At 34.9% G+C, this 12,419-nt stretch overlaps 1 protein-coding gene and 1 pseudogene across 1 annotated transcript; one reads left to right on the forward strand and one right to left on the reverse strand.

Annotated features, from left to right (window-relative positions):
* Nucleotides 1-574: 574 nt before the first annotated feature.
* On the reverse strand, nt 575-3,039 carry LOC147282568 (uncharacterized). The gene is made up of 2 exons (XM_086246805.1): nt 761-3,039; nt 575-658 (listed from the first exon to the last, which is right to left on the reverse strand). The coding sequence occupies exon 1, from the start codon at nt 3,037-3,039 to the stop codon at nt 1,240-1,242; it is 1,800 nt and encodes a 599-aa protein (XP_086102931.1). The 3' UTR covers nt 575-658; nt 761-1,239.
* A 5,414-nt stretch (nt 3,040-8,453) lies between these two features.
* Nucleotides 8,454-12,419, forward strand: LOC147282569 (uncharacterized; annotated as a pseudogene).

Genomic DNA, 12,419 nt, shown 5'->3' on the forward strand with positions numbered 1-12,419 from the left:
AGAGTTGGGAAGAAAAACATCTTTTTAAGAAACAATTTCCAATGTTATCAACTTGCCGGGTAGAAGCTTATGAGGATCTTGTAACATGATCCTTTGGTAAATTAAAGATTTGTAATGTAATACTGATACTCACATGTAACAACATCTGCTTCTTGGTAAAAGTATTCTTTACCTTTTTCTCACTCTACACTCCCTCGAGTACTTATCTAATATCTTGGATCTTCATAAGCATGAGCTCTTCTGGATTGTACTTGTTTGCCAGACTCCTGCAGCAAAAGGTTACAATTCATTGGAGTAGAAGGTGACACAGAAAAAAGCTAAAAGCCTAAACGATTGAATGAGAGTTTATGTTACTCTAATTTATGGACTCCATCAACAGTTCGTGTCTTGATCATCTTTAAGTAAAATTCATCTGGGTTTCTAAACGCTGCTTTCTCCTTCAGTCTCAGTTGAGTAAACAGACAAATGAAACATAGCATGTATGTAATTGGGAGTTGAATTAACAGATTAAAGATAAATGGCAATCTCCAAACCAGAGACAAGCACCAGTCTCCATCAGTTTATCCGTAAAGTCTCCTCCTTTTTGTGATATGCTTTTGCATGCTCACGTACATAATCCTTGTGTTTTTCAAGAAGACCAAATTATTTCCTTGATTGCCTGACAAAAATTAAACCAACAAAAAAAAAACATAAATTGAATCATCTGTTGCAAAACAATATTATTTGAAGGTACGTATAACAACAAAGGAAATGTGCTCACTAACAGTTGAGCTCAATCCTCGTGAGCCCATCTTCTAATAGAATCCTTTAAGGAACACATGTTGAATAATTTGAAAACAATCACCACATAGCGGAAAAAACTGAATTTTAATCTGTGAGTATGTAAGCATTCACTATTTACTAAGCTGTGGAAAGACAAAAAATATTTTAAACCATTTTCAGATAAGAACATCCAATTTAGATATATTTAAAGTGTGTTTGGATGCAGGGAAAGGAATAGAATGGAAAATATAGGTATTACCAGTTTACCAACTGCGTACAATCTACCATATATCATACAACTTTAAAAAGATTTCCCAGCCACCTCTAAAGACCAGAAGAGTCTACATGATAAAAGACATAAATTTCACATGACGGATATATATATAACATCCAAGGTTCTCGAAGGTGCAGTAGTTTCAAAGTTCACTGTGATAGTGAAAAGGATATGTTTTAAAATTGACTTCTCAAAGATACAAATTAACTTCTTAATGATTTTTTTATCAATGGCAATAAAGTGGGATCTACTTTGTCCTTAGACAATAAATCAAATATCAATTCCGCCGTTGATGCATCTGCAGAGAAACCCCTCTCCACCATTTCTTGAATAAGTCCCACCGCCCTTAATGTCTCATCATTGTTAAGAAACCCTCGAATAATTGTGTTATAGGTGCAACCATTTGGAGGACAACCTTTCTCTTCCATTCCTCTAAGCAACTTTTCTGCTTCGTTTGTTGAGCCTTTCGTACAAAGTCCATTGATCATTATAGTATATGTCCTCACATTAGCTTGAAGCCCTTTTGATGATAAACTGCAAAAAAAGTCCCTTGCAGATTCCATTTTCCCAGCTATGCACAAACCTTCAATTAGAATACTGTATATCACAATATTCATATCAAACTTCTTGCATTCCATCTCTCTAAATAATTCTATTGCCATTTCAAGTTGTTGGTTTTTACAAAGGCCATCCAGTAAAACAGCATAAGTTTGAACATCTGGAAGTTGGCCACAAGCATGCATCTTAGAGAGCAAGTTTTGAGCATCTTGTAATCTCCCTACTTTGCAAAAACCATCCATAAGAGTGGTATAAGTAATGGTATCTGGAACCAGTCCCTTACGAGACATTTCTTCAAAAAGCATCAAGGCCTCTTCCATGTTTGTATGCTTGCAATATCCATTTATTAATATGTTATAACTATGAGCATCAACAATGGCACCCTTGCTATGCATTAGATCAAAAACTCTATTTGCTTCCTTCAATTCTCCTCGCAAGCAGTAACCATCCATAAGCGAATTGTATGTAACCGTATCAGGTTCAATACCTCTTTGAATCATAATTTCAACCACACTTTTTGCTTCCACAGCTTTCCCCTCCTTACAAAGTGTATCTACTAAGACATTGAAGGTGCGTACATCTGGAAAGATTTTTTTACTCACCATTTCCTTCAACAATCTCGTAGCTTCTTCCCACTTGCCTAATTTGCAAACTCCATCAATCAAAGAGGTGTATGTAACAACATCTGGGACAATACCGGTACTAATCATTTCTGAGAAGAGGTTCAATGCATCAGCAACTAGCGTGTCTTTACAAAGACTGTCAATGATGGTGCTATAGACAACTACGTCAGGTTTACAGCCTTCTTGTTCCATCTTCCTAAGCAATTGAATAGCTGCACCATTATTACCCTTTTTGCAAAAGGCGTTTATTAATGTACCAAATGTGACCACATTGGGCTTACAACCTCCCTCCACCATATTTCTGTACAGTCCTGCAGCCTCAGCAACTCTACCCGCAAGAAGAAAGCCCTTGATTAGAGTGTTGAAGGTCGTGACATTTGGTTCAAAGCCAAATTTGAAGAATTTTCCCAAGACAGATAAGCTATATCCCATTTGTTTCAAATGACAAAAACAATTGATGACAATAGTAAGAGTATAAACATCAGGTGCAATTCCCAACAGGCACATTTGGTTATTCAAAGAGATGACTGCCGAATAATGTTTCAATTTGGCAAGTTGACCCAAGATTTGAGTGAAACGGACAACCGAAGGCAGAGGACGCATTTGAAGCATGGTATTGAACAAATTGAAAGCATCGTGGAGATTAGTGGGTTTGGGTTGGGGGTTTGTAGATTTTGTTGGGTTTGAGGATTGAGAATGAAACAAGGCAAAGTAATTGTTGAAGAAAAGAAGATGAGTAGAGTAGTGAAGACAAGGCAAAGGAATACCTCTGTATCTGTTGCAAGAAGAAGAAGCACTTCTCCACATCGTCGTCTTCAGCATCCCGGAGCCCCCAAATACTCTGTTCAGATAGCGAGAGGGTTTTGTTTGAGATGAAATCGGCTGTCCCAAATACTCTGTTCCCCACACTGTCATCTCTTAATATTTTGACATTTGTCCACAAACTGTTTTTTTGGCCACTAACATTTGTCCACAAACTTAATATAAGCCAAACGCTATTTAACTTCTTTTTTAATTTTTTGTTACATAAACAGATAAACTTCTATTTAGAAAATAATTATAAAATACCATCCTGTTATTTCTGTCATCTCTCTTCAATGTCGATTTGTTTTTTTGTTTTTCTTTTTAATTTTGATCCAATTAATACTGTTGTTTTGTTTAATTTGGATCTAATAATGTACTCACTTTTTTTTGCCCGCCTATTGTGACATGTTGATTTGGTGTTACAATTAAAGACTAGCAGGTCCATGATTCCATTAGACTGACATTCGATTCTATATCAGTGATCTATCCAATACTAAATACTCACTTTTCTTTTGAACATACACACTCTCACTTTCAAAAAATATGCTAATTAACTAATTACTTGCAAAACGGGTTTTATAAAGCTTAACATAATCATCCTCGAAAAGGAGGTGCTCACATGCCTGGGGAGGTTTATCAAGCAAGGTCAAACCCAAATTAATAGAAGCTAAACACTCTTAACTACTTTTTTCGTTACATAACTTCTATTTAGAAAATGATAAATATATAGCTATAGTATAGTATATTGATATGCCATTGTGCAGGCTCTTAGCAACGGAGCCATTACTAATCTTCTTATTCTATGTCTACATTTATAGCATTGTTTGTCCTTTCTATTAGCCATATTGGTCATAGGTTTAGGGAACTGGATCCCCTGCCTTGCTCCTTTGCAAGACTGGTACCAAGCTCAAATCTGAGTCTTTGAAGACAAAGTAGAGAGAGAAAGAGTAGGGAGAGAGAGATTGTCTTTAAAGGCTCAGATTTAAGCCTGGTACCAGCCATGTAGGGAAGCAAGGCAAGGGATCCAAGTCCTAGGTTTAGATATACTATTACTGCTAGGTTTGCCTTCCCTACTGACTTCATCTTAAGCAATATACACGAAAGTCCTTACTACTTCCAAACTTTTTCCTCTTCTCATTTGATAAATTTTTCTAAGTAAGAAGAAGATGGTTTCATCTTCTTCTTAAATCAAAGACTTCAACTATTGCTAGTTGATTTACAAGTAGTTTAAGCATATTCATGTTTTGAATGTATTTTCAATTTGTACAAATCTCACTTCAAATTCAACTTTGTAGTCAAACTTTTCATAAGGTGATTAATCGGTGACCCTAACGAATTGATGGACTACTTAATTAAAAGTGGACTAAAATGGATTAATTTTTTTTTACTTATTCCAATGTTTTTCTATTTGTCCTTATTATTAATTGACTCAAAATATTACACTACTTTTGTGGTGTCCCAATCGGGATCGCCACAGCGACACCCGCCCTAAGAACCCCTGAATATGATACCACGCCTAAGCATCACTATTCCAAGTTCCTTAGAACAAGTTAAGCATTTTTTTGATGGACTATGGGTTTAATCAGAGAATAAAATGTACAACAGAATTGATATGAACATATTTCAAAACATATTTAAAATAAGTCAACTCGGTAGGGTAAGAAGGTTTACAAAAGTAACCCTAACACAAGATGACGTCTGTAGAAGTCACGTTCGAGAAACAAACCCCAAAAAGGGATACCAACCGACTACTAAAAAGATGTTCTGAATATTTAGAAACTGAAATATAAAAAGGATAGATAATGAAACAGGTAGAAGACCCAGCAAGATAAACAACATGAAGAAGACCTGAGGATGTCCAAAAAGATATATGAGTGTCTCGCCCAACAGATTAGTCAAGATCGTCAACTAAAGGATAATCTGCAAAAGCAGTGTAGGGGGTAAGCATCACATACGATCATAGCTTCTACTCGGGGGACCCTAGCTGGGTTTGATAATAGTAAGTAAACTACTTAATATATATATATATATATAGTCAGTGATAAAACAGTTCGAAAAGATTCACTAACAAATCAATATCAAAGTTAATCGTTGAAATCCCCAAAATTTTTTATGATGAGCATCCAACTTCTTAAAACGTTATGGGATCCCAAAATATCATTACCTGATAATCGATTACAAATGACCAACTACACTTACCGCAACAACACTCGGTAATGTAACGAGAGTATCCATTACTATGGTAGTACCCCTTAAGCTAGCCTCCTCAGAAGGACAAATCGACTAGCACCTCCATACATACCCCTTCCAGAAGTTTAAGGGATCGAAATCCAAGGTCAACGTTTGTCGAGACCCTTTATCCTCAAATCATCATTAACAACAAAACTACGCAATATGGCATACAAAAACGATGCACAGTTCACAGGCAACAATATTTATTATCATACATACATACACAAAATAATCTCAAAACAATATTCATTATCATAAAAGAAAAACCATTTCCATCAGTCCATGTTAGCATAGGGCAGTTTTCTTCTCCCCACGTTAACGTATTGCACTCCTTCCCTGAATTTATTCTCTCCACCAAGACTTCACCTTCATCCATCTATGAGTGAAGCTCAAAAGGAAAGGATTCAAGGTTCTTTCCACCTTCGATTAGGGAAAATTGGATTTTCCCAGTAAGTTTCTTTCTGTCTCCAACTTCCTTTTTATATTATTTCAATTTATTATTAATTCCATGATTCTTTTATTTAATTAAATTACAGACTAATTAGAATGCTTGACGTATTCCCAAGCTTTTTTTTTTTGTTATAATTTAGGGTTCTGAAGTCTAGCTTTTTTTTGTTGGTAAACTGAATTCATTAAGCCCAGAGGCAAAGGAAGAGGAGGGAAGAAAACCAGTCCAAAGCCAAATACAAACAAATACAGGAGAAAAAGAACAATAAAACAGAAGAAATAGATTTTCTGAAGTCTGGCTTACAATTAGGTAATCATTCATCTCATGATGTGTTTCAACATATTTAAGTTATGAATGTGTGGGGCGGAAAAATAATTGATGGGGTTTCACTTTGATATTATCAAATTTCATTTAATTGTCCACTTGCATTGATATTATAAGTACTATTTTCATCATCAATATGTTTTATTTGTAGGTATTTAGCTATATATGATCTGTTTTTATTCATGAGAATTCTATGGAAACTGCTCACCTCATGAATTCTCTTGAAATTCCCATATATATATATATATCTAACTATAGGTTCTATTTTTTGTTTCTGTCTTACAAGGGTCCTCGATCTCGATTATGGACCTTACAATGATGCCCCTCCTTTCACTTTAAGGTAAGAGAATGACCCCTTTTTAGCATTTTGTTTGTTTCCCTACAAAATGAGAGAAATAGTGGAAGAGAATTGAAAAATTTTGAATTACCAAAAACTTTCTGTTTGTTGGAATCACATAATATATATTGGACTGTTTGTTGGCATAAAGGGCATCCATTTCAGATACATCAGTTCTGATGGCCTACACAATTCTGATGGCCTAATGCTAATATGATGAATATCTCTTTCTATTTGGTGTACGGATTGGCACTGCCGTTCTAGGTTGAGTCCACTAATTGTGTGTGCATGTATTTGTTTGGATTATTAATGCATTCCTCTGAAGTTTGTGTACAATTTTCATATGAATTCTGTGAGGAGAACAATAACATTGTTTGCTTTGTTTATTAAACTTTTTTTTTTTCTTGGTTTATTAATTCTTATATTAACAAGGATTTGATTTTTGCAGATGTTTCATGTGGATCATAAGTTGGTGGAAGTTCAAGAGTGGAGACATTTTTTGATTAATTTGCCTTTTCCCCAGGCTATTATTCTTAAGAACATAAATTATGCTCAATTGAGATCGGAAGTAGCAAGAAGAGCTCTCTTTGTATGATTCAAATTATTATCGAATGAAATTTGTGCAGAAATGATGGTTATAAGATCATAAGCATATATGCAGAGGAAGCCTTGCAAGTTTCGATGAGATTGGTTTGGAATATTTTTTTCTCCAGCTCTCTATCCATTTATGCATGTGGTGATCATCAAATTGAGGTGCATTTTACTACTAGAGATGTCTATGCTCTTATAGTCTTATACAGCGGTTTGACTATGTAGAATTTATTTTATTCTTTGTAATTGATTACTTATGAGAAGGTATTGATGTAATTGGTATTCTCTGTGTTAGTAGAAATCAATTGTCCTCCATTCAAGCCTAATATGCAAATCCATATCAACACATATTTGTAATGTGCATACCTGACTAATTATTTTTTTTTCTTTTTTCTTTTGCTTATGTATTCACCCATGCATCTTTTTTTTTGCTGTCACATTTATTCCAGATTTTAGAGTTACATATAGAAACCTCTAAATATGTCTAAATGATTCTTATAATATTTTGCATTCTATCATAAAATCACTAAATCTTGGTTCTTGCAAGGCTTCTTCTTTAGTCTTCATTATCTTTCTCATTTTGTTTGTCAAATAGAGCATCAAATTTTACACTATATATCAACAGGCCGGGCACACACAAAAACATAACATCCACCCAAATCGTAGACAGATGAATTCAACATATGTGCAATAAAAAGAGCCAATTTCTCACGCGTGTCGAGAGGCTAGAAATGTGATATTTTATTCAAAATCATATACTATTAAGGAAAATCATCATGAAGTTGATAAGCTGCACAGTAATAGTGGAAATTTTCTCCGCAAGGTATATAGTATATGATTTTAATTTTATTTATTTAATTATTTTTTAGATCCAAGCTGATAATCATAATTTGTGATCTTGCTTCCATACTCTAATTTTGTGATCATATAGTTGTGTGTGTTTTTTATTGACCATTATTGACCATTAAATACCATTAAAACTAAGGTATGGAAGACAATTATTGACCATTAAAAGTATTATTGTGCTTATCAATTTCCAATTATAAATGATACCTTAATAATTATTGTAGTAGAGAAATCTGAACAGTATGTCATATTTATAATTTTCGGATTTTTAATAGCTCTTCGCTTTATTTAGGCTGAAAAAGGGCAAGAACAAAGCATTTGAAAGTTCAAAGCAGTTTCATATTGCCAGTCTCTCTCTTTGGTTTTTCTAATTCAAATTCCAAAGCTTTCAGGTATTAAGCTTCTTTCTTTGATTTCGTTAAAATAATTCTTTTTAAAGCTTTATATTCTTCTATTGATTATTAGTTATGTTGCACTTATTTAATGGTGTCTTGATTTGGTTATTTCATTAGCTGGCTTTTCATTTTGATCGTGTTGTCTGAATGAGGCTTCCTACTGCTTTCGTTTTTTGGTTCACTTTTAACAAGTAAAAAAGAGAACATACTTGATTGATTTGGGGTAGGAAACTCGCTGACACTGATGCTTCAGCGCCCGATGCATGCTCCGGTTAAAGCTGAGAAATTTGCTCCAAGGTAAAGTGTACTGATTGTTTGTGGTGGTTTGTGAGGTGGGTTTTTTGAAATGTCTGTAATGTGTTTTTGTTTTTTACTGTGAAAGGTATGCTGAAATACTTGAGGACTTGAAGAAGGACCTTGAAAGTCACGGTGGACCGCCTGATTGCATTGTAAGCACAAAATTTAGTTTAATTTAATTACTTACCACTTGGGTGTTGCATTACAATTTGCGAGCACAAAATTAATGATGCTATTGCAAATGAAGCATAGCGTTTAGAGAATTTGGTTAGGGAAATATTTGCAGGAAACATATTTGATCTTGGTTCTGCATAGGTATGCAATTTTTGTATTTTATGATTGTTGAGATTTTCTTATATATTGCTTTATATTATGTCGACACCTTTACAATTTAGTTTAATTTAATTACTTACCACTTGGGTGTTGCATTGCAATTTGCGAGCACAAAATTAATGATGCTATTGCAAAGAAGCATAGCGTTTAGAGAATTTGGTTAGGGAAATATTTGCAGGAAACATATTTGATCTTGGTTTTGCATAGGTATGCAATTTTTGTATTTTATGATTGTTGAGATTTTCTTATATATTGCTTTATATTATGTCGACACATTTACCCAAATATTACAGATTAATATAACTCTTCACAAAAGAAAAAAAAAAAAAACCATAAGCCTAACTATTTTACCCTTCATAGTCCACTAATTCACAAACCTTCATAACTTTAAATATATTTGAGAAACAAATCAAAAGACAAATACAATTTTTTGCCTAATCCATTGCAATTTTTAAGATACACCCAAAAAAGTCTTTCACACAATCTTAATTCTGTGCATCACATTTTGAATTTCAAACTTCCATATTTCATAACACACTTTTTATATATTACCTTCATAATCTAGAATACATATTGGAATACAATTAATAAATACGAAAAATAGGGGGAGAGAGTGAGGATGATGGTGTGATTTTACTTTCTCTGAGTGCAGCCCACCATAAATATTTGGGATTGTAGTCAATCAACATGGTTGTCGTTATGCTAATTTTAAAGTGCACCATGATATAAAAAAACTTGACTGATAATTTTCCTTCAAAATAAAATGAACCCTAATTTTTTCACACGTCTTTATTTTATCCTTATTTTTTTTTATACGATGAGTTCAACAGAATGGAGACAATCACTGAGTTCTTCACAATATCGCAATTATTTGGCTCGACGGTGCGAGGCATTTCGAGGAAAGCGACCAATGGTTGATAATGTTTGTGATGATCGAATTGAGGCGGACACCAGTAATAGAGATCAGTCATCCCCTGGTATTTTTTGTACGCTTAACTAACATTTATACATTTTTAGGGTTCTTATTTAAAATAAGTTTATATATTGTTTACACTATTAAGTAACATTTTTATTATTATTCTTCTTTAATTATAATTTTTTAAGCATGAAAAGTGAAATTAAAATTAATAATACTCAAGTGTAATCATCAATTGGATAGAACGAGTTGGCGATGAAGGCCCAAGTTCAAGAGTTATGTCAAATCATGAGAATGAAGGTCGATATGCTTCTACAATGCGTGTGAACCATATAACGCAGATGCCAAGTTCAAATACGGAAATCAATTTATTTGAACAGGTGGAGGATGAAGGCCCAAGCACAAGAGTTTTATCCAATTCTGGCAACAACATTGAGCAACCTCTTAGAAGACGTTTGACTCATATAAGACGAATGGCACGTTCGGGTACGTTGCGAATGGCAGACGAGGATAATCTAAATTCTGCTCCTAATGGTGGGTTATTGTTTACATTGTTTTTAGTTTGAATTACAATTCTTTCACTCAAAATTAAAAGTGAATTATTTAAAAGCAGAAGTGCCTAATGAAGCGACGAATCGTAATGCGGGACCAGGCAGCATTAGCGTACCTCGAGTTCAACGTATAGGCCAAGAGAAAGGAGAAATCATAATTGTGCTAGAGATTATTGTGAGAGCATGGAAGTCCCAGGATGCCAATTACCTATACCAACCATATGTTCAAAGTGCGCATCGCAATTATTTCATAATGAGACCTCCAATATGTGTTGTTGCAACGGAAAAGTTGCCTTGCCATGGATACCATCTCCGCCAGAAATGGTAACACTTTTAATAGACCAAACATCGGAGGCCGGGTAGACACTTTAGGTAAAATATTCGAGCCTACAATCATGTATTTGCCTTCACTTCAATGGGTGTCCATGTTGATGACAGAATTAATATTGGAGGACGTGGAATTTATACATTTCGAGCACAAGGATCTATATATCATGAAATTGGTAGTCTTCTACCAAGAGAAGGTAATAGACCGCGATTTCTACAAGCTTATATATATGATACCGAGCTTGCAATTGAAAATCGGTTGGCTGATAGTGATATTCTAGATAGAAGTGTGGTTGAAAAGATACAACGGATTCTTAATGAACATAATCCGTTCGCTCAGACATTACAACAGTTAGGGTGACACCCACAGTTGCCAAATTGCAAACTCATCTTAAAGGAGCAACCAGCAACCGGCCTCAATATAGTTTACCATCTGCATCTCAGGTCGCTGCAATTATAATAAGCGGAGATGAAGACACCAATCAAAATAGAAGAAATTTCATCGTTCAGACAGCTCAAGGGCAACTTATAAATGTCCAAGACACGGCTGGATTCTATGATCCTTTACAGTATCCGTTGTTATTGTCGTATGGATCATATGGATGGGATATTAATAGTCGTGACGATCGTGGAAGAGAACTATCGCCTTGCGACTATTATGCGTATATTTTACAGGTGCGTACAGAAATAAAAACCATCTAATTAATTTCAGGGAATTTTGAGATGTAAACCCAAACTTTGATTTTGCGGATACGCAAGGATGATCCATTAGTTCTACTTCGAGGGGGGCGTCTTTTACAACAGTACGTTGTGGATAATTACGTGAAAATTGAATCACACAGACTTAGATGGGTATGTTCCCATCAAACAACACTTCGAGCTGAACTTTACCAAGGCCTTCAGGACTCTCTAAATGCTGGTGAAAATAATGCAGGTATGGATCTCTCTCCACAATCATAACTAAATATTATCTACCATGTAAGGAGTGTGCAAAGTAATTACCAAACAAAAATTTTAATGCCCTAGGTAACATCGGTTGCAGAACCATTTTGCCATCATCATTTGTTGGAAGCCCACGTGACATGTATCAGCGGTACCAAGATGCAATGACTTTGGTCCAAAAATATGGGAAGCCTGATCTTTTCATCACAATGACATTGTGGATAAAGGGGTATTGGGCAAAGTTGTTGCACATGCTTATGTCATTGAATTTCAAAAGCGGGGCCTTCCTCATGTGCACATGCTTATTGTGTTAGATGAAAATGATAAGGTTCACAACCCAGATGATTATGACCGCATTGTTAGAGCTGAAATACCGGACGAAGATGGAGAGCCGCAACTTTACAATGCAGTGTTAAAACATATGATACATGGTCCATGTGGAGTACAAAACCAACATTCTCCATGCATGAAAAATGACAGATGTAAAAGAAGTTACCATAAATTCTTTGCACCCGTCACTATTCTAGGGAGTGATTCTTATCCAATTTATCGAAGACGAGGAGATCGCATGTCCGTCCCTCTAGATCGACGTGGAACTGTAATGGTTGATAACAGTTGGGTTATTCCATACAATCTGTGGTTGCTTTTAAAGTATGATTGTCACATCAATGTAGAAATATGTTGCAGTATAAAAAGTGTCAAGTACTTATATAAGTATGTTTACAAAGGACCAGACAGAGTCACCCTTGAAGTACAGCCAGATCCTATTAGAGACGAATTGAATAAGGCAATTTGTCGATGCAAGATGGATTTGTGCACCGGAAGCACTATGGCATATTTTCAAATTTACCATGAATAA

Source organism: Dryas octopetala, chromosome 6, assembly GCF_963921425.1.
Source record: "Dryas octopetala chromosome 6, drDryOcto1.1, whole genome shotgun sequence".
NCBI lineage: Eukaryota > Viridiplantae > Streptophyta > Magnoliopsida > Rosales > Rosaceae > Dryas > Dryas octopetala.